Source organism: Peromyscus californicus, unplaced genomic scaffold (assembly GCF_007827085.1).
Source record: "Peromyscus californicus insignis strain IS unplaced genomic scaffold, ASM782708v3 Scaffold_15__1_contigs__length_86483966, whole genome shotgun sequence".
Classification (NCBI taxonomy): Eukaryota; Metazoa; Chordata; class Mammalia; order Rodentia; family Cricetidae; genus Peromyscus; species Peromyscus californicus.
In genome coordinates, this window is record NW_026294447.1 from 6,536,686 (window position 1) to 6,560,352 (window position 23,667).

General features: G+C 38.0%; 1 protein-coding gene across 6 annotated transcripts in view; it reads left to right on the plus strand.

Annotated features, from left to right (window-relative positions):
- Nucleotides 1-23,667, plus strand: part of Crppa (CDP-L-ribitol pyrophosphorylase A) — a 308,706-nt gene that overhangs the window by 279,375 nt on the left and 5,664 nt on the right. For 4 of the 6 annotated variants that reach the window (XM_052738357.1, XM_052738356.1, XM_052738355.1 and 1 more), the window contains one exon: nucleotides 10,669-12,121. The exons of 1 other annotated variant lie outside the window; for it this stretch is intronic. In XM_052738357.1, coding sequence (XP_052594317.1) covers nucleotides 10,669-10,773 — 105 coding nt within the window. In that variant the 3' untranslated portion in view covers nucleotides 10,774-12,121. Of the gene's footprint in view, nucleotides 1-10,668; nucleotides 12,122-23,667 lie in introns of those variants that run through there. One more of the 6 variants, XM_052738354.1, reaches the window with a different exon arrangement.

Below are 23,667 nucleotides of genomic sequence, written 5' to 3' on the forward strand. Positions count from 1 at the left end.
TTCAGCTATCCAGTTGGGGATTTATTATTGACCATGGGAATTTAGTTCTCTCATTAGTTTGTATTCATACCATAAAACATAACTAAGCTTTGTAGATTGTGGAGAATGGTTTTGGATCTGTGAATATGTGATACACCACATAGTGAATTTTCTGATGCTTCTGCTTAAAAAAAAAAGAGCAGTTATATTTGATATTATTTTATACACACACACACACACACACACACACACACACACACACACACACACTTATGGAGCTACCCGGGTTCACACCTATAATCCCAGAAGTCAACAAGAAGATTGTGACTTCAAGGTCAACATGGGTAAAATAGCCAGACAGAATATCATGAGTTCGGTGGGGAGAAAATCTAATCTTAAGTCATTTAGAATCATGCTTTCATTGCTAAGACTGTCTCTGATGCTGTTATTTAACGGTGAAACTCTATAGATTTGGTCATTGATAAGACTGTTATCTCTGGTACCTTTGTTGAATGGTGAAGCTCTATAGATTTGGCTTCTGGTTTGGAATCTCTGGTTTTCAGCAATTAGTAATATAGCGTTGGAAAAAGCTGTTTTCCTTCCTTTGGGATGAGTATTCAAATAATGGAATTTACCTTGCAGAGTTGTTATATTTCTGCTACCCTTTTCCATGTGATTTAATCCTGTTTTACTGCTGGTAGTTTGTGTTTTATAGTCACATTTGACTTTATATTAATTTAAAACCATTAGTGATCTAAAATAGATTGGCTTGTCTGTGGAAAATGAAAAAGTCAGTGTAATTTTCATTTCCTTTTCACATGCCAAGGTTTTGATATATATGTTCAAAAATCCTATCTTTGTGGAATTATGTTTTAAGTGTGAAAGCATCATCTGCATGAAACTTCTCCTTAGTGTTCTTTTGCTGATTTTGGATCTTGCCAAATGGGATCTTTTAGCAGATCCTGAACTTAATCCAACTCACATTTTTTTTAAACCTTTATAATGATTTCATTATCTGTTGTCTTTTTTCTCAGCTTCTTTTACATATCTTGTTCTGGAGCTAATACCATCACTTTCCTGTCACTATTTTCTTTATTTCCCTTTGCTTTTCTGAGATACAGATGTTTTCATGTCTGTTTTATGTAAACCAGTTTCCTATAACAAAATTAGGCAGGATATTGCATCTAATCGGTTTTTAATTCAACATACATTTATTTTCTGTCTTGGAGACATTTTTACTGACATTGGATCTCTTTGTGTCTTTGGCTAAAGCATCTTCTTTATATCCCTGAGAATGAAAATATGTATCTACCAAGTTTCCTTGTTCCATTCCAAAGCATTTTAGCGGAGATGTGTGACCTGGCGATGCACAGAGTTCTTTCCACCTGAGGAACTATTGTGTGCTCAATTCATTTTGCATCCTCTTGATTGGAAACAGATCGGGAAGAAACGTGTGTGCCAGCCCTGACCTTGGGAACAGTTGCTTCTGCTCCCATGGAGGAAGGGACTTGTCTGGGTTAGTTTTCAGGCTGAGCCTGACAGAACAAACCAAACCAGACTAGAATTCTTTTTGCAGGCTGCAGTTCACCTCTTTCTTTTTTTTTTTTCTTGGAAGAATATTGATTTTTTAAGACAATGGTAAACATATTTTTAGAGAAAAACTGGCATTTACTTTCCTCCTGTTGAACACTTAAGATTGTAGCAGTTCTTAACTAGAGGGTTTTTTTTTTTAATTTTGTAAATATTCAAAAACTGTTAACAAAAATCACATGCAATTGTTCCTGTTAAGAGTGTATGTTAGAATTATACTGCTTTCTTAGTTCTCTTGTGAAATTTAGAAATACACATTTGAAGCTCTTCTATGAGAACAGTCTTGTAGTGATATTGTGTTCCCCAATATACTGTGCACCTTAATAAACTTATCTGGGGTCAGAGAACAGAACAGCCGCTAGATAGACATAGAGGCCAGAAAATGGTGGCGCACACACCTTTAATCCCAGCATTCTGGAGGCAGAGATCCATTCAGATCTCTGAGTTCAAAGCCACACTGGAAACAGCCAGCCATGGTGACGCACGTCTTTAATCCCAGGAAGTGATGGCAGAAAGCAGAAAGGTATATAAGGCGTGAGGACCAGGAACTAGAGCTGGTTAAGCTTTTAGGCTTTGAGCAACAGTTCAGCTGAGATCCATTTGGATGAGGTCACAGAGGCTTCCAGTTTGAGGAAACAGGATCAGCTGAGGAATTGGCGAGGTGAGGTTAGCTGTGGCTGGTTCTGTTTCTCGGATCTTTCAGCGTTCACCCCAATACCTGGCTCCAGGTTTGTTTTTATTAATAAGACCTTTTAAGATTCGTACTACACAGTCTATTAGAATTTCTGCCTCAGTAGATGTTATTACTGCTTGGCTGGAGAGATGGCTCAGCAATTAAGCGTGCAGAGGATGGAGGTTTGAGTTCCTGACATGCACATGGCAACTCACAACCTTCAGTTACTACAGTTCCAGGGGATCCTCACCCTCTTCCATCCTCCCCCAGCTTCTGCACACACATGGCACACACATAAGTATACACGTGTACTCATGCAGGCTCGCACACATACACATAAGTAAAAAAGAAATTTTAGCTGTTCCTCTGCTGCCATCTATATAAGAAAAAAAAGCTTTAAAAATCCATTTCTTTGACCATTCATCATTTTATCTTTAAATCGAAGGCATCATCTGAACATAGGTAATCGTTGGTATCATTGGGTGATTTTTTTTTAATTTCTGTTTTTTGGTATGAGTACTTTGCCTTTGTGTAAGTTTGTGTATCACATATGGACTTGGTGCCTGAGAACAGAAAGTGTCACATCCCATGAAACTTGAGTGACAGATGGTTGCGAAGTAGCAAATGCTTTTAAACACTAAACTGTCTCTCCAGCCCCCTTTTACTAAGTTTCTTTTCATGTTATTTGCCAACCAGTACCTAATGTGTGGATTTCCTGCTTGTGCACCTACCTCATGTAAAATGGTGCTTCTCATGTGATGGATCCTTGGCATTTAATGTAACATAGAAGAGTAGATCCCCATTGTTGTCCATTATGCATAAGTCTCAGACCAGTGTTGTTTCATAAGAGGGGAAATATAGCACAAATTCTTTGTTTTTTACATGTTTTCCAGCTGCTCAATGAAATACAGTAGTGGATGTATTCAGCCTGTGGCCTGTGGGCTTCAGGAAACTGTGAATGCTGCCTAACTCAGAACTGCAGACTGGATTAAAACATGAGACTTTTTCTCATAATTTTCCCCCTTGTAACACCATTGTATGGGTCGCAAGCATGAATTTGGTACATGGTAATGGCATGTCACTTTGTCAAAAGTTGCACATGACTTATTGGTTATTTCAAACATTACATATATTAATTAAAAATTCCAATGTATCATAGTTGTCTTAGTCTTCTGTAAAACCTGACCTTTGGAGAATTGGGTATTCGAATTACCTACAGATAGTACATGAGCATATAGAGTGAGTACAACAAATATAGCATGTGGAGTGTAGAATACAACTTGGGAAACTTCTGCCTTCACACCTTATGACTTAACTAAGAAGGTAAACCTGTAAATATGATAACTATAAAAATACTAGTAAGAAGTTTTGAGTAAAACTATAGAAACAAATTGCTGATGTGTAGAGTACTTTTTGAAGGATGCTGTCATGACTGAGTCTTTGAAAGTTGATGTGCATTAGAAAGACAGTTATTGGGAATCTGTTTTCTGGAGAAAGAGGCACAACCACAAAAATGGATTCCAAATTCTCTTATGACATCATTCATAAATAATATCAGTAAGTGAGAATGTCTGAAGTTTGCATCAGGTTGATTGTGGATACTCTGGAATGAGAAGATGAAATGCTGATGAGAGTATGTTTCAGTGAAATGTAACCAGTTCCTGGTGAGCTTTCAAGTAGCTATAAGCAAAACCAAGAGGCTAAGACACATTAGAGTACTGTGGGCACAACGTGGCGCTGTGCAGATGGACTGAGTTTGAAGTCTGTCGGGAGAGAATGTCATAGTGGAAAATGAGTGGCCTGGGTCACTGTTGAGTGAGTTGTATAGGTTCAAAATAGTTTGCTAGTCAAAGAGTACAATGTATGAGAGATCACCTTTTCAGGTTTATTATGTTATAAAATTAATACTATGAATGATGTTATAAGAAAATGAGGTAGAATTGTGTGACAAGTTCCAGCTCTGTAAGCAGTTGACACAGCAGTTAACTGCTTTTTCTTCCGGCCAGACATCTGGGGTTTCCCTTTCCACATTTCCCCCAATTTTAATCAGCACCTTTGTTATCACTTTTTTCTTTTTCCTATTCAGCAAAGTACCAATGGTGCCTCCTAAAGCATTCTTTTGTGTTTTATATTTAATAACCCTAGGGTATCCCATTTTTAATAATTATCCCATCTCACAAATGCTTATTGAGCATCAGTTGCCCTGCATTAGGCAGAAAATAAGGCGGACAGAAGCTATGTATGGTGGCTGATTATCAGTGACCCCAAATGTAGTTTCCATAGTATTTGTTACTTAGACTTTGCAGAGATAGGTTTTCTTTTTCCCCACAGGAGAAAGAAGAAATTCTCTCTCTCTCTCCCTCTCTGTCTCTCTCTGTCTCTCTCTGTCTCTGTCTCTCTCTCTCTCTCTCTCTCTCTCTCTCTCTCTCTTTCTCTTTCTCTCTCCTTTGTCCTGGATAATTAGTTTATGGCATTTTCATCTATTTTTGTTTGTTCTGAATAATGAACAATAACATTTTCAATAATATATTAAATAAACGAAATCAGATAATAATAAGAATATGACCACTTTAAATGCTTTTCTTTTAGAAAGGGCCATTTTCCTTTTTTCTTTAACCTGTCAAGGGGTGATTACTTTGACCTGCCCTGAACACTTAAGCCTATGTCCACTAGATGACAGTGTGTCACCACTAGACCTCTCCCCATATCTGCAAAATACATGTAAAAACAGCCCCAAGTAATTCTGATTTGATATTATTGATGATATTAATTAATGTAACAAGACGATTAAAGGTTTATAAAATCTACTATTTGATATTTTTTGCTTTGTATTTGGAATTAATAGATATAGCCAAACATATGTACAGATATGGCCTTAACAGTTGTGTTTGTTTAAGGTATTTGAAGGATTTAGGAACATAAGAATTAATGTTATGCGTTTACCAAAACAAGATTGATAAAAGTGAAGGGTGTTAATAGCAAAGTATAAGCAACTTGAATTTATGAGTAGTTTTGTAGCTCCAGGAAGCTGAGTTCACTGTTGGGTTTGGGTTTGGAATTTGCCTAGACAATACAATGTTTATTTTTCTGGAGGGATTTTTTAAATCTCCTGAGATATCTGAAGCCTAAATATATATTCATATATTTTAACTTTATGGTTCTCAGCAAAATTCATTGCATTCCTTAGGAGTGGTGTGTATGGAGAATGAATATCTCAAAAATTTCCTTTCGTGTTTTCTGTAAAGATTGGGAGAACAATGACATCATAGCCTTTCCTGCTATTCTTTGAAACTTAGCTCTAAAAACCTACATGTTTTATTCTCACAGCCTAACATAAACATAATTACACGTCGTCAAGTGTTGACATCTGCATACTTACAGTGATGAGAGTTAACATTTTGAATCCACTTTTAAAAAAGATCTTCTACTTTAAGTACTCTGGAAATAGTTTCTCCAAAAATTGCCTTTTGTCAGAATTAAAAGGGACAAGGAGTAAGAAAAGAGTGATGAAGACAGAGCTTTTATGATCTCAGCCACTGTTGTGCTTTCTGAATGCCACTTCTTTGCAAATTAATTTTGGAACAGGAGCTCTTCTGTTGTAAATGTCAAGATGGAACTGGAGAAGGGAAGAGAGAGCTGCTAGGAGTTGAGGAAGAATTGCTCTGGTGACATCAAAGAATCAAATCTTTTCAAAAAGCTCACTAGAGGCTTAGAAGTCGCATAAGGATTTCTTCCCCAAGACTGACTTCTTGGCAGAAGGTGAAAAATATGATGGACATGAGACAATCAATTCATCAACAGACAACAAATCACACACATAGGATAAGACCAAAGTAACGTGTAGGCTTCTACACACAAAACTTAATTGCTGTGGAATAAAATTAGAATATTGCCTTATCTGTTAAAAAGACAATTTTTTTTTTAGGGCAAGTTCTACAAAGAGCATTATACAAGTGATATGAAGGAAAGTATAGGGAAAGTGGGTGAGGCTTAATTGGGCATAGGGGATGGAGATCAATACAGAAGAAGGGCAATGGAGGAAAGATAACACTAAGGGGGGTTGAAAAAGCCATAGGGAATCATATTGTTTTATATTTACTTAAAATTACATGTTAAGTATGTGGTAGTTTGAATGAGAATGCCCTCCATAGGCTCATATATTTTAATACTTGATCCTCCATAGGCTCATATATTTTAATACTTGATCCTTAGTTGGTGAAACTGTTTGGGAAGGATTAAGAGGTGTGGTCTTGTTGGAAGAGGTGTCTCCTTGGTGGTAGGCTTTGAGGTTTTAAAAGACTTACATCGTTTCCAGTGTCTCTCCATCAACGCACTACTGTGGATCGAGATGTGAACTCTCAGCATTGCTGCCACCATGAACTATAGCCCTATGAAACCGTAAGCCAATTGAAGCACTTTCTTTTATAAGCCATTTTGGTCATAGTGTTTTGTCAAAGCAAGAGCAAAATAACGAAGACAAAGTGTGTGTATACATATGTAATTTTTCAATGATGTGTGCCCCTTGGGGAGATAATGATCCCCCCAAGAGTCATGGACTATATGACAGAAACCCCAGTACCAGGTATGAGAAACCTCCTTTTGCTTTGTTGGTTAGGCAGTCCAAGAGACTCCTAAAACAATATAGGATGTTGCTTTTCTCATTGGTTACTTCCCAGAAGTTGAGGGTAAGTTTCTGTTGCTAAGGACAACTTGCACTTTGAACAAAGGATTTAGAAGACTCGAGCTGGATCTGAGCTGAGAGTTGTCCTTCAAAGTACTGGAAGGTGCTATGCAAGCTACCAAGAGAAGCAATCAGCTATGATGCATATAATCCACAACAATAAACCACAAACAACCACATCCAGTGCAGAAAAATATTCATTAAAGGTGCAATAGTAGCTCTTCTGTCTTGGCACCAATCAGCTGTCTAATTGGACTTAAGCCTCCCTGAACATGAGGGAAATCATACCTGGTAATGGAAACCTAACCACCTACCCATGGCTAGTGTTATCATGGCTCTAAGAATAGAACTTACTGCTGCCACTGTACTAAACCAGTATGATTCCTAACTGTATTCTGAACACTTATGCTGTAGCTCTCACCAACCATCAAAGAAGCTCCTCTTTGTAGCAAGCAGAAACCATTACAGAAAGCCATAACAGATCAAAATGCAGAGAGCAACTGATATATTTACAGCACAACCCCTATACCTCAGATTTAGGGAGCATCACTGAAGAGGGTCAGAAATTGTGTAAGAGCCAGAGGAACAGGGAGTATGCCCTGGTGAGATTGATTCCTCAAGAAATGACAGGAAAGCTACATCCATGATATTTCAACACTATGGCTGCCTAAATAAGACCTGAAGCTTGACATCACCAATGGACATGCTAATGTGTAAGGGGAAAATCTCATGGGATCCCCAACCTTAGACAAACAGCTATAGGCAAAAAAGGACTGCAAAGAGAGGCAGAATTAGTATTTCTTGGTGCTCCCTAATTGATTATCCAAAAATAAGTGGTCAGTCCTGAAATCACATACATACAAGTAACACTAAACAGACTCAGCAGGCTGTATTTATATATTTATGCACATATATATGTATATATGCATATACATGTATATCAATAATAATTAAAAAGAGATTGTGAATTTCAGAGGGAGTTAAGGAGCCTATGGAGGGGTTAAGGGAGGGAAGAAATATAACAATTTTAAATTTTAAAAATTTCAAAAATAAATGTAATTTAGATGAGAAAAAAGATAAGGGTTATTAGAACTTGTGTGTGCATGCACACAACTTTTGTACAAGTATACTACATTCAACTCAATCTTGAAATTTTAGGTGGTTGAAAAGTAAATGAACAAAATTTCCTAGGTAAAACTCATAGTAAATTCTGATGCTCAATATTGCAGTTTAAGGATATAGAGCATTAAAAATAGTCATTTTGTGTGGTTCCCTTGTTGTTATTCCTTACACTTTCAAAATCTGACAGTTAAGCTCTCAGTATGTCATTGAGTAATTGTTATGAACTGAATAAAACTAAAGACAAACTTGGTCACTTTTAGCTTGACTGCCACAATATATTGCTTCACATTCTATTGACTTAGATCAATTGAAAACTAACATTGCTGAATTATTAATGTTCTCTTGGCTGTCTCGTAAATAAGGCTGGATTTTCCAAACAAAATATTTTCTTTGTAAAAAATATTGAAGATTATATGTAGACACATTCTCTGAAAATTCAGATAAAATTCTAGATTATTGATTTTACATGATGCAAATTCAATTTAAATGTAAATCATCGTGAAAATAAGTTTAATAAAATTTGTTTTGCTTCTGAGAAACCTAAAATAAGTTTGTGATTAAATCTTTTAAAATATAGCAAAGCACAAAGAAGAAAGAATTGCCATAAATCTGTTGGATTGTCAGGGTTGTCTAGAGGAACAGAACTTATAGAATTAAGATATAATATATATATATAAAGATATTATATATATATATATATATATATATATATATATATATACACACACACAGACTGTGGTCCAGCTAGTCTAACAATGACTGTCTACCAAATGAAGGTTCAAGAATCCAGTAGTTGTTCAGTCCGTGGGATGAGGCTGGATATATCAGCTGCTCTTTATTATATACTAGAATCCCAAAGAAGTTGGCAAGCAAGCAAGCAAGCAAGCAGGGAGAGAGAGAGAGAGAGAGAGAGAGAGAGAGAGAGAGAGAGAGAGAGAGAGAGATTCCTTTCTCTGTGTCCTTTATATAAACTGCTAGCAGAAAGTGTGGCTCTTATTAAAAGCAGATCTTCCCACCTCAAAGATCTGGATTAGGCATGGGTCTTCCAATTTCCAATGATTTAATTAAGAAAAAAAAAATCCCTCTCAGGTGTACCCAGCCATTTGGGTCTTGGTTAATTTCAGATGTAGTCAAGTTGACACATCTATCATCCTCAAATGACTCTTTTTAACAATTAATATTCTTTCCTTCAGTGTTTTCATGGGAATCCACATGTTCCCCATTTCAGCTGAGTTTTTACCTTTGCCCTGCTATTGGTATAAATAAAACTAAAAAAGAGTAGATACTCTATTGCCAAATACTTGTTAGATTTTTATTGTTTTGCAAGAGAATAGAGTTTCAAGCAAAAAAAAAATCTTGCAGTGCTATGCAAGTGAACAGGGTAACAGGACAGATAGCAAGAGCCATGCAGTGACTGTGAATGCAGGAGAGGGTATGCTGTTACAGAGCATCGAGCGTCCGGTAGCACTGAGTACAAACTGTTGCTTACTCAAGTCCACCAACTGTGCTTTACAAGTTTATGCCTGTAAATGCAAACACTAGCGTGTAGCATTGAAAATCTTTATCTCTTGAGGACATGTGTAGGTGTTGATCTCTGTGGGGATGTGTGTGTGTGCAATGTCCGTGGAGGTTAGAAGAGGGCAGCAGAGCTCCAGCAGTTGGAGCTACAGGAGTTCATAGCTGCCTGATGTGGGTCCTGGGAAGGGAACTCTGTGAATGAGCAGTGTGTTCTCTTCACCACTGGGCCATCTCTGTAGCCCTAGAATTAATGTTCTTGCAGCTATAGAGAGAACATAAACTGCTGATGAATTCAATGTGGGTTGTTTTCCTTTACTTTTTAGCATGGGAATTTGGCTTTATTTGCTCTCTCATGACCTGACTTATAGCACTGGTACATGTCTATAAGATCACACATCATGTTTGATTATCAAAAATTATTCTTGTCTACACCAGACATTTGGTTTATTTCTCTCATCCTTGGCTTTCACCTTCTCAAGCAAACGTCACAGAATTTTGTGCTCTCACTGTACTCTGGGTCGCCCCTGTTTGTGTGCTCCATGATCGCACTATGGCTGGGAATTTGGTGTTAACTGTATTTGGGCACACTACATAGAGCTGATGGTCCAGGGAGAGAGATGACTTATTGCACTCTTTTATTTTTCCTGAAGTGAATAGCCTCAGATGACTTCTCTTCTAGGGATGTCCTTATGCGGTTTCCTAAATGGTCTATACATAGTTCTCTGTGGTGAGAGGGAGAGAGTACCAGTAGATAAGGAAAATCGAATGGTAGTAAAAGCATCTGATATTAAAGCATAACATTGCCATCTTTTTCTGTGTGCTTCGTCTAATGTGCTGCTCTTACTTGTCTTTAGGATCACCAACACTGGCTTCTGCTCTGCCTGTCTCATGTCAACCCTGCTTAATTAATTCTTAATCTCAGTGTTGTATTCTGTCACTGTAAAATATTTTTGAGTATAAAGGGTATGTTGCAAATCTCTATTTGCTGTTTTTATCAACATTTTAATTTATTTTGGTTTTTTTAAGTGTGTTAATCATAGTTGTTTTTGAAATCCGTGTGTTCTGCTTTTGATTTGTATATTATTGTTTCATTTTCTATTTCCAGGATGAGCAGAAACTACAAGAGAGTTTACAGCAAGGTGCTTCCATCATAGCTGCCCTAGTTAAAGAAAGAAGGCCTGCACTCGCTGGTCAGCTCCTGGTGGCGTAAAGAACACAGACAAGTCATCGATGAGCTGCCAAGGACACTTCCCCAGACTCCACCTCGTGCCTGCCTCCCCACCTCACTGTCTGTCCCTCGTGTGTGGGAGAGAAGTTTAGTTGTTTTCTTCATCTTGCCACTTATAGGATGTGATGCTTAGGTTGTCAAAATGGGTTAGTGTTCATGTCCATGAAATTATGTGTGTCAAACATAAATGGCTTCAACCATAAAAGGATAGATAAATGAAAAATACTGCCCTTATGTAAGGAACCTGTTCACTCCTTCAGGGAGTCCAGTTTAAATGATGAAGTGAACTATCCCTTCAGGAGATGAGACTTTAGACAGCTTAGCTATTATCTTAAATCTATGTTAATTAACAGATTGATGCCATTATGATGGAGACAATGAATATGCTTCAGAATTATTTGAAATTCTAAAATTGTCTTCTCACTATGTGATATTATATCTTTTTGCCTTGTTTTGGAGTTCATCACATCTTATAAAGAAAAGGGAAGCTGGGAAATTGGCTCAATGAGAAAGCACTTGCCGAGTGTGGATGGAGCAATATCACAAAAGAAAAAGAAAAGGCTTGGAAATATTGGGTATAAACAAGAAATGGGTTGTCTCCAGTTTTCTCACCTTTCCCTCGTGTTGCTCTCAGTCTCTGAAGAGCCTGGAATTCCTGTCCACTCTTCTATTTTTGGGGGGGCGTGGGTGGGTGGGGGTTCGAGACAGGGCTTCTCTGTGTAGTTTTGATGACTGTCCTGGATCTCACTCTGTAGACCAGGCTGGCCTCGAACTCACAGAAATCTGCCTGGCTCTACTTCCCAAGTGCTGGGATTAAAGGCGTGTGCCACCACCACCCGGCCCTATCATTTTTTAATTGTATGTTTTCTTTGGGTTATGAGATGTTATTTGACATTATTTTAAAGAGTTTCTGCTTTTTCTAGGTTTGTTTCAGAAAAGTCTGGAGAGCTTCATGAAGGCTGAGTTGTTTGTGTCAGTTCCTGGCTGTGGTCCTCTGGAAGGCAGGGTAGTCTGTGCTATAGAGCAGCTTACTCTTGATGTAGGAACTGTGGCCTTGCAAAATCAAGATTTATTCTTCCAATTTCTATTGGCCATATATATTAATTCTTAATATTTTCCTTTATGTTGAGTTGAATAATTATATATACATACAGTTATTAAAATGCCTTTTATTCTATACATAAATTCTTTTTATTGAAATATGTTAAATCACAATATGCTGGGACTTAAACTGTATGAAGAAATTATAAAAGCTGCATGAAATGTGTTTGTTCAAAATTTTCAATAAAAAATATCTTTCCGAAATGTCTCCCATAACATGTTAAATGAATCCCTCTATATTTTTTGAGTTTCAATATAACATCAGTGTTATTGTGTCACATTTGAGTGGTAGATGAAATCCCAAGTACTGATATTGTATCAGAGTTTATTGCTGCCAGAAATGTGATTCGCCGATAGTAAAGAGCAGCTTGGCCCAATGGGCATGGTCTTCTCTGAAGGGACATGATCAGATAAGAAGCTGGGGGGAGGAGGCACTCACTCTCTTGGACTGTGGAAGGGCTTGCTGGAGCCACGGAGAACATGTGGCTCGGTGACCTTCCCCATTGCCCATTGAGAATGAGCATCAGCAGTAGCAGATAGCTGTGCCCCCAACAGGAACAGCAGAACAACCGCTAAACAGTCCAGACTCTTCTTTCTGACTTGTAGTTATTAAGCATGGATTTTTTTCTATCAATGAAGGTGATGCATTTCCGTAATCTTCCCTCTTTAGTTTATATTTCACATTTAAATAATAGAGGGTAGAATATAATGGGCATGGATTAGTTATTGCAGGTCTTCTTCCAAAATGAAATGGGTTTATTGATTGTAAATATGAATATAAATTAGTAAGCTCATCATTTGTTCTCTGTATTAAGAAATGTAAGTCAGCTAGCTCAAATTCACAAAGGTGAAAATGTGTAGATTTGGTTAGGATCTTTGTGTCCCTGTTGATGTGGCCAGCTGTGGGTGAAAGGCCCTGCAAAGAATTCCATATTCAGCTCATGGAAGTCTATGAAAGGAATTGACTTTGAAAGTGCTCATAGGTCAGAAGGAAGATGTTAGCAAGGCTTAAACTGAGAGTGAGTGTCATTAACATCTAACACCATAACACATGTATGTATTAGCAAAATTGCTGGGCCATTCAGCATAGATTTTTATTTAGTACAAGTATTAGAGGGTACAGTCATTCACCCAGGGTGTAAATTAGTGATTCATACATTGAAGATGTAGAAGAAATGCCCAGCTGACACTGTTTATATGAAGAAATTGAATTCAGGGATCTTAATTAACTTGCTCAATGTCCCAGGACTGAATTGTAGGGAGAGACAAGGCTTCCTCAGGAAGAATGGAATCAGTTTAAACTCTAAGCCTTAATATGGCAGGGACTCCTGGCAAGGATATCCAGAGGAGCAGCTGGAGATATGAGAAGATAGTGTACACTGAGAAATGGAAAGAGGCAGGAAAGGCAGGAGCTAGGCACATCTCTGGCTGGATGAAACTATTACCTCCATCCAGTCTTAGCAGGTTGAGGGGACTGAGACTTGGTGACTGAGAGATAAGGGTAAATTATCTTATTTTAAATGGTTTGTTAAAAGACCCTGAAGTAATTTTACATTTTAATCACCATCTTGTAAATTTATTTACTTCAATAACCTGTCCATTCTGACTTTGTTTTCCAAAATCCCTTAAAAATAGTGATTATGCTGAAATTGTTTCTAGTTGTAGGAAAATTTTGTAAACATATTTACTTCCAAATTCATCCTACTTAGTTAAATAAGATTTAAAGTGTTTCATTTTAAAAACTCAAAGCTGAGCAATGGGATCAATGGCTTACATTGGTAAAGAGTAGTAGTACATTTTACATTAAAATACTCCATTTAAGAGGTGACTTATTGCCATGTCCATCGTAGCTCCAGCAATGGACCTGACTGGAGCAGTGATGGAATGAAGAAAATGATACAGGGGCACACAGAAAGGCTAGGATTGATGGTCTGGGATCTCAGGTAGAGAAGCCCCAGTCCCTGCAAGCTCAAAACAGGGTTATTTTACACATCTGAACAAGGAGATGGGTTATTATATTCAGCTGAACAAGGAAGCAGATTTAGCTAGTCATAGGAGAAACAATCTCCATAGGTGTGTTAGTTAGGTTTGCTGTTGCTGTGAGGAGACACCATGACCACAGCAACTCTTATAGAGGAAAATATTTAATTGAGACTGGCTTACAGGTTCAGAGTGGGAAGCATGGCAGCATGCAGATAGACATGGTGCTGGAGAAGGAGCTGAGAATTCTACATCTGGATCAACAGCCTGGCTTAAGCATTTGAAACCCCAAAGCCCACCTCTGGTGACATATTTCCTCTAACAAGACCACATCTACCCCAACAAAGATTACATCCTAATAGGGCCACTCCATAATGACCAAGTATTCAAATATATGAGCTTATGGAAGTCATTCTTATTCAAATCCCCACATTCCACCCCTTGGCCTCCATATCATAGCAAAGGTCATTCAGTCCAAATTCAAAAGTCCCCATGTCTATTACAGTTTCAACACTGTTTAAAAATCCAAACTTCAAAGTCTCTTCTGAGGCTGAAGGTAATCTCTTAGCTATAAACCCCTTTAAAATCAAATAAAAAATGAAGATCACAGACTTGAAACATACAATGGCACATAAAATGCATTATCATTCCAAAGGGGAGTAAAAGGAGCATAGTGAAGAAATACTGGACTGAAACAAGACCTAAAACCAGCAGGGCAAACTCCAAATTTTGCATCTCTGTGTCTATGGTCAAAGTGCTCTTTGAATCTCCAACTCTTTTAAGTTTTGTTGACTAAAACTTCTTTCTCTTGGGCTGGTTTCACATGCTGTTAGTAGCTCTCCTTGTCAGGTGTTCCATGATTCTAGAATCTTCAACATCTTGGGTTCTCCAATGCAATCCAGGGTTCATTTTTGCACAATGGCCTATCTAGGTCTCCATGCTGGGACACCCCTGACACATGTCTGGCCTCAGTAGCTTTTCTTTAGCCACAGAGGGAAAGTACATAACCCCTTTTTTAAATCCTTTACTCTAAAGCCAGAACCATGTGGTCAAGCTACCAAGTTCTGCTGATTTCTGGGCCTGGAAAATGGTCCTTCATTCAAATACATTTTTCACTAGCTTTCTGCTTTCAGTGGTTTCCTTCACTGCCTAATCTTTGCTGTCCTGGAACTCACTCTGTAGACCAGGCCATTCTTGAACTCAGAGATGTAGATCTCCTGCCCCTGCCTCTGGAGTATGGCATGTGTCACCATACCAGCCCTAAACTTTTCCTTAATTCCATTTTGCAAGTTTGAAGCTTAACTAGAAGGGGTCTTTCCCTGGGGTCACTATTCCCTTTATTCCACTTAGCACTAGGCTTTTCTTTATTCTTTTTTATCTCCTTGAATACTCGACTTGACTTCATTACACTTCCTGGTGCTCCTTTTCTCCTCAAACTGTACATTTTGTATTTTTCCTTGCTCAGTTTGCTCCTTTTTATTATAGATCTGTATAAGCATGGCCACTAATAACCAAACAACACAGGCAATTTTCAGATATCTGGAAATCTCCTCTGCCAAAACTATTAATTCTTAACTCTTCAATTTAGCCTCAGGTATATTTTTTTGAACTAGAGCAGTAAGCAGCCATAATCTTTGTCAAAATACCACAAGAATGGTCTCTAGACCACATGCTAATATTCTCCTCTGAAACCTCTTGAGCTAGGCCTAAACAGTTCAAATCACCCCTATCACCACTGTCTTCCATGCTGCTACTAGTATGGCCCATTAAGCACTGCTTAAAGCATTCCTAAACCCAAGTCCCAAAGTTCACATTCCTCTAAACAAAACCCCAATCAGGTCTATCACAGCAATACCCTAGTCTCTGGTACCAATGTCTGTCATTGTCAGGGTTTCTATTGCTGTGAAGAGACACCATGACCACAGAAACTATTATAAAGAAAAGCATTTAGCGGAGGCTGGCTTACAGGTTCCGAGGGTTAGTCCATTATCATCATGGTGGAAAGCATGGTGGTACTCAGACAGACATGGTGCTGGAGAAGGAGCTGAGCATTCTACATCTGGATTGGCAGAAAGAGAGACACACAATGGGTCTGGCTTGAGCATTTGAAACCCCAAAGCCCACCCCCAGTGACACATTCCCTTCAACAAGGCCACTTCTATCCCAACAAAGACTTACATCCTAATAGTGCCACTTCTAATGACCAAGCATTCAAATTTATGAGCCTCTGAGAGCCATTTCTAGTCAAACCACCACAGTAACATCTCAGCAGATGTTTACAGTTGTAAAGGAATGTTCTGCTATCCTTCTGAGGCTATCTGTGTGTGTGTGTGGGGGGGGGGGTGAGTTGGCATTTTCCCAGAGATCTGAGACTAGGATTCTTGAGATGGCCAGTCCCATGCCAACAGCATATATTCACTCAAGATTTCCCTTACTCATCAAGTCTTCTTCTACTCTCCACCACTTGTGAATGTTATCATCTGCAGAAGAGTCAGATCCTGAATTCTGTAAAGGCTTGTGCAGTCATCTCAGGCATTCTGTACTAGTTTAATAGGAAAGTTCATTTTCCATGATAACTCATCATCACTACGGATTTCGTTCCCTGATTTTTAAATTATGGTAATCACTGAATGAAAATTAAATAATAAATCCATGATATAAAAATATGTAAATTTTACAGTTTTAATTCTGAAACTAATTGTATAGCATTTAAAAAATATTTAAACATTTTTTTCATTGATTCATGCTCCTCATTTCCACTCATTTACCAGGTCTTCCATATCTGCCCTCCACCCTTGTAACCTCCCTCCCAAAAGAAAATTTAAAAATTAAAATAAAAAAAAATCTCTCCAATTCATCTGGGCAATGACCTGATCTTCTACCAATCACAGAGTTCTCTTCTACCACTGTCTCCAATTCCACCATACTTGTACCATTCTTCTCCTCTGTCTTTCCTGCCTCTCTGTCACATATTTTTCCCCCCAATGGCATTGGAAACCGCAATGTGTCACGCAGTACACCTTTTTTTTCCAAACAGCTTTACTTGCAAATGTTTATTGCAATGAGTCATTGGTCTTGTTCAAGGCCTCTGGCTTTGGCTACACCATTGGTGATGGACCCTCACCAGGACTCCTCTCAGATATCCTGCTGTTGTTCCAAGTTGTGGAGATCCTACAGCTATGGGTCCACAGAACCAGTCCCTTCATGTGTCCTAGCAGTTCATCAATAGAGTAGGTATTGGAGGTGGGCTAACTCAAGGTCATGAATCTGGGCCTGGATGGTAGTTGAGTTGGTTATCTTGGGTATCCCCTTCCCCCCACTCCTGGCAAGGGGTGGGACCCTTTTCCCCAAGTCCATACCACTGCCTATCCATGCTGCTCCATGAGGAGTGAGGGGTGGGGCCAGATTTCCTGCAGCTGGCAAGGGGTGGGCCATCTCAGCACGCTTGGACATCAGCATGGTTTCAGTCAGCAGCTCAGACCATGGACATCTGCTTGGACTGTCATGGTAGCACGGGCCACAGACAGCAACACAGACCTCAGCTACAATAGGACCAAGGGCCCAGACATGGCCCTCGGTGTCTGCCCAGGCTCATAAATCAACATGATCTCAAGTGGCAGCCCAGACCACAACCATTCTAATGGTCATTGGTAGCAACAGGTGGCAATCCTGACCGATATCACAATGGCATCAGATGACTGCATAGGCCTCTCAGTTTGTTCCTCACAGCTGTGCCTCTCCAGTTCTACCTGTCTCCACAAACCACTCTGCTTTACTTTCTGTCCCATCTCTCCACCACATAGTTCATAATAGTTGCACCCACAGTCCAGCAGCCTAGGGCAGATGCTTGGGTGTGTCCCAGTCACCCCAAACCATGGAGTTACTCTTAAAGTGATGGAAATTATTCTAGTTTGCTAAATATCTCATTTTTTTCTTATACAGGGAAGTGAACTATGTTCTGTACTAATTTTAGTAGTAAATGCCATGATCCTGTAAATTTATAGAATAATTAAATGGTATCTCTTGCTATATAAACAGAACAAAATGCTTTTAAAAACAAAATAAACAAATGTTTAAAAAATGTATCATTTAATACTTTGTTGAATTGATAAACATAACATATATGCAATGAGTAGTTTGCATCAAAACTTCCTGAAACTCAAGAGATTGACTTAAATATTATTTACTCCCTCTGGAATGGCAGCTAATGGCCTCAGGAAATATATCAATATTCAGCTGCATAATCTCTCAGAATGTTAGTAAAATGAAATTTGAGTTAGGCATTGCTTATTCTCTTATTTGTAGCTGGGAGATTTTAGGGTTAATTACTTTTTAATTTTTTACTTTTGAGATTATAATCACAAACCTTTCCCCTTTACTTTCCTCCCTCCAAATCCCCCCATATACCCCTCTCCACTCTCCATCAAATCATGATCTCTTTTTTCATTAATTTTTGACGTTTATTGGAGTTGATATTCTAAAGTCATTGCTATAGATGTTTAATCACAATTTCTCATTACCTAATCATCTGATGAATTATATGGTTTTATTTTTCCATGTTTCTCTAATCTTCACTTTCAAATTTTGTTGACCTTACATTTGGAAAAGTAATTTTGAGGGGAAATTTCATGAAGGGATTCCACTTCAAGCCATGGAATTTTATAGTTATAACTGAGACCATTATTACAATGTTTCTTCACATTCCAACAATCACAAGCTTTTTCTCAAATCTTGAAACGTACATGACAAATGGACATTGTACAAATATAGTATACAGATAAAATTAATTTTGAAGAATTACAAATGTTCAAAACTGTAGAATAGTACTATGGAGTTAGAATTTCTGATTTGTAAATTCATTTTTATATTCACTTTTTTGAGAGAATTGTGGACACATTAAACTGCTTATACTCACTTTTTTTTTTTTTTTTTGGTTTTTCGAGACAGGGTTTCTCTGTGTAGCTTTGTGCCTTTCCTGGAACTCACTTGGTAGCCCAGGCTGGCCTCGAACTCACAGAGATCCGCCTGGCTCTGCCTCCCGAGTGCTGGGATTAAAGGTGTGCACCACCACCGCCCGGCTATATACTCACTTTTTAAAAGAGTAACTCCAAACAGAAAAGCAAAATTTGCAGTGGCACTTGGCTACCCAATTTATTTAAAATATAATAGCTGTAAAATCATAATTACAATTTTTTCTGGTGTAATCTGTGATAGATCTCTACACACTTGGAAAATTCAGCATTTTTCAACCATTCAACATTCTAAGGTTAAATTTTTTTTAACTAAAGCAGCAGGGGGTGGGGGGAAGGACAATGTAATCCTTTATTCAAACTATGTAAGTAAGGCACACAGATTCTAATAACTCTTACATTTAAGGAGGAGAGAGAATAAAACCTTTCTTTACCCTAAACATCCAGAAGAGAGGTCCAATATAATTCAAAGTCTCTTACTCTATCAAAGAAATAATCAAATTTTTTGGAGTGGGGACTGGCTCTTGCAGATCAAGCCAATTTCTTTTTCCTTCCTTCCTTCCTTCCTTCCTTCCTTCCTTCCTTCCTTCCTTCCTTCCTCCCTTTTTCTTTCTTTCCTTCTTTCTTTCTTTCCTTCTTCTCCTCATCTTTCTTTCTATTTTATTTTAAATTTTTATTTATTTTACATCCCAACTACAGTTTCTTCTTCCTTTTCTCCTCCCATCCCCTCCACTCCCCTTCCCTCTGTCCCTCAATCCAATGATCCTCTTCTGTTCAGGAAACGGCAGGCCTCCCATGGATATCAACAAAACATAGCATATCAAGTTATAAGACTAAGCACCTCCCCTTGTATTAAGGCTGGGCAAGGCAACCCATTGTGAGGACTAGGGTCCCAAAAGCCAGCAGAAGAGTTAGAGACAGCCCCTGCTCCCACTGTTAGAGTCCACAACAAGACCAGCTACACCACTGTCCCATATATGCAGGCTCTTTGGTTGTCAGTTCAGACTCTGTGAGCTCCTATGAGATGAGGTTATTTGATTTTTTGGGTATCCTTTAACCCTGTGGCTCCTACAACCCTTCCCCTCTCTCTTCAGCAGGATTCTCTCAGCTTGGCCTAATGTTTAACTGTGGGTCTCTGCATCTGTTTCCACCAGTTTTCTGGGTAAAGCCTCCCTGATGACGATTGGGTTAGACACTAATCTATGAGTACAGCAGAATATCATTAGGCATCATTACATCGACATATCTTTTTTTTTTTTTTGCCAGTTGTGTTTGGTTCTATCCTATGTCTCTGGGTCATCCAGCCTCTGGGTCCTGGTGCTCCAGGTAGGGTCAAGGGTAGTATCACTCTCATGGCATGAGTCTTAGGCTGGACCCATCATTGGTTGGCCACACTCTCAATCTCTGTGTCACCCTTACCCCAGTATATCCCACAGGCAGGACAAATTGGAGGTCGAAAGTTATGTGACTGGGCTAGTGTCCCAATTCCTCCACTAGAAGTCTTGCCTGGTCACAAGAGATGGTCAGTGCAGGCTACATATTCCCGATTGCTAGGAGTCTTAGCTGGGGTCATCCTTGTAGATTCCTGTGAGTATCCTTTGCACCAGGTTTCTACCTGCCCCAGCAATGACCCCTGTAAGATGAATTGCTAAACAATCTTACTAATAAAAAACCTAGAGCCAGATATTGGAGTAAAAACTGAGAGATCAGGGAAGCAGAAAGAAACCAGCCACATTCTTAACACTTGGAAATTCTCAGTCAAAGAGAGAGACCTACTTCCTGTATACCCATACCTATATCCTTTCTGTGTCTGCCATCTCAATTCTTCTCTCTACCCAGCTAAATCACTTCCTGTCTATCTGTACAGACCTCCAGACCTCTGTGATTAGTGCTGGGATTAAAGATGTGTGCTACCATTGCCTGACTTCTATGTTTAATATAGTGGCTGGCTTTTTCCTCTGATCCTCAGATAAGCTTTATTGGGGTGCACAAATAAAACATCATCACATTTCCCCTTTTTTGTCTAAAATAAAAATGTTATAACTAATATAAGAAAAACTATATACAATAAGTACAATAACTATGTACAATACATAAGGCAATAAATACATCAACAATGCCTAGTCCATTTGCATTTGACAAATTCAGAGAAGATATTCTGTTATCTATCCTATTTTGGTGAGTCCAAAATGTACCTAATTCACTTTCTATCCTAACTTGTATTACCAACCAAAAACTATCTTTTCATTTCTTTCAAACTTACACATCTTACACCTCTTAGTGAGTTTCTTTTCTGAATTGTTAACAAGAAAAACTATAACTATCTAATCTTCAACTCCCTCAGAGACCCAAAAAGGAAGTAGTATTTCCTAGTTAAACAGGAAGTGCAAACAAGGGACTTCTAAAAAATGTGAGTTATGACAGAAACAGCCAGCTTCCTGGACAGTCACCTGAGATTTCTCTGCAATGTTGGGGTATCCTCTTCAGCCTACAGACTTGGCATATCTGACAGACTCATCTGTGAAGCAGGATTTTCAAAAGAGCTTTCCTATCCTGTCTTGGCAAAGATTGGTAGTCCTTTCTTTTGTGTCCTGCTTGTCCATTAGGACAGCATACTGTCAGCAGTCAATTTGAGGGAACTTTCTTGCCCAGTGGCTAACTTTTTGCCGCAATGAAAGTAAACTCCATATGGAGTTTCTTCAATGCCCATCATCTTCTCTGAAGTAGATTGGTGCTGCCAGGAGCAGATATGTCTCATAGTCATAAAAAAATTAAAAAAAATCTGTGTTATTAAAACATCTTAAATACCATATTCTGTAGATCTCTGAAGTGTTTGAAGATGACCTGTCTATATAATATATATCTCTGCTTGACTGTGAAAACATACCTAATAAGTTCAATTGTAATGACTAATTACTAACTTACATTTCTTTATATCCTAATTAATTGGTAATAATAACTTTCAAGGACTAGCAAATTGCATTACATTGTTAAATGAAATGTATAGATACAATACCTTGAACAAGATTAGAAATATATGTACAGTGTTATCTAACAAAATCAATCTCAAATTTGTATCAATATACATAATTTGTATACAATATACAAAAATCCAATCCAATGTAAAATATTTAAAACTGGTAGTTGTCTTCTAAAAGTAGATTCAATAATCTACCCTTTATTCTATCATTTATATATCTTTTTAGTAGATTCAATAATCTACCTCTTATCTATATCCTCTTTTTTTTCAAACAAGAACCCTGAATCTAAATTCCTTTGTTTAGCTTTTTTTCTGACCATTAACAATAACAACTTGTAACCAACCATCCTAAACAATGACAATTATCCATAACTCATTGAAAGACCAAAAATCACCTACCCCACCTCTTGATAATATGGGCATCATGTTCTTAAAATTACTTTCTGCTGTCTGGGGGTGAAAGCATTTTTGGGGATCCTGAAAAGAAAAATTTTGGGTTAATTGTCAAGTCTTGGGAGAAGTAGCTGTATCATTTCTTGTCCAGTTTCTGCATAATGTGAAAATGCAGGACTTGTCTCAAGTCCTTGCTTGAGTAGTCTGTGAGGCTGGATCATGTCAGGTAGCCATCTCGAAATTGTCCTGAGCAGTTTGTAGTCCAAAGCTTATCTTTCCGTGGTGTTTGTCATCTTAGTGATATTATTATCATCCTGATGGAATCATCATTGTGGGGCCCCATCATCCTTTTGTAGACTTCAAATTTTCTGTTAGGCATGGTCACGATTCCCTGCAGAAAACTGATAGAGACTCAAACACGAAAACATGTACAGGCAGCTAGATAAAGCCTTTATTCTAGAATTAGTACTTTATATGACCATTAATGTCATGACAAAAGTTTAAAATATATATATAAAACTCTTATAAATTTTGATATAAAATTCATACCTTAAGAAAAGTTTAAAGAGTCAAAATAGAACCAAAGAATTATGAGATTAGTAGCAATAGAATAGTTCCTTAATTTTGGTTTTTCTTCTGTCTCTTATCAGGTGCCTTTTCTGATGTGATACAGAGATTTTGCATTTTTTTTAACAAACATGCTTAGGTTTAGAGAAGGAGAGAGCCATACTCGAACTCCAAAGCCAGCTTTAATTTTTAATTGAACTGGGACTATATTAAGACAATTTGTGTTAAGTATCTGTAGAGAGCAGCAGAAACAAACATTTAGGAAGACTTATGAAATTTTATATGTGATATACCAACAGGCCAATTTGCTCTTTTTTCTTGGGACATTTTTTTCTGGATGATTTGTCTTTTTTCTGCAGATGTGTCATTTGTCCAGTGTTCTTCAGATTCCTTAACCTTCATTTTCCTGAAAGACAATACCAACCCTTCCCCAACCCTACCTTTGGGGAGGTTCTCAGTTGGTACGTTATATCTGATTAAAAGAAAAGCATTTGGTTAGTGGTATAAGTTAATTTAAATTGAATGGTCATGCTAGTTGATCAACTATCACCTCTTCTAATCAAGTGGTCTCTCTTGTTCAAATTGAAACTTTATCAATTTTTATGATATTCATACCTTTTCTTCTCCTGTAGAAACAAAAGCAAAACCTCGTCCCCAATGTAACACATATCCTGGTTCCCATTCTGAGGTCTGCACATCCTTAAAATATATAGGCTGATTTAATTCTATAGTTTTTTTCTATTATTCAACATCTGCTGTTCCTGTCTCATTAGCTCTGAAAATTCAAAGTTAATAGAGCATTATGTAATCTATTTCTGTTTTTTTGTTATCCTTTTCTGTTTATTTAGCATATCCTTTAGAGTTCAATTTGATCTTTCTATGAAT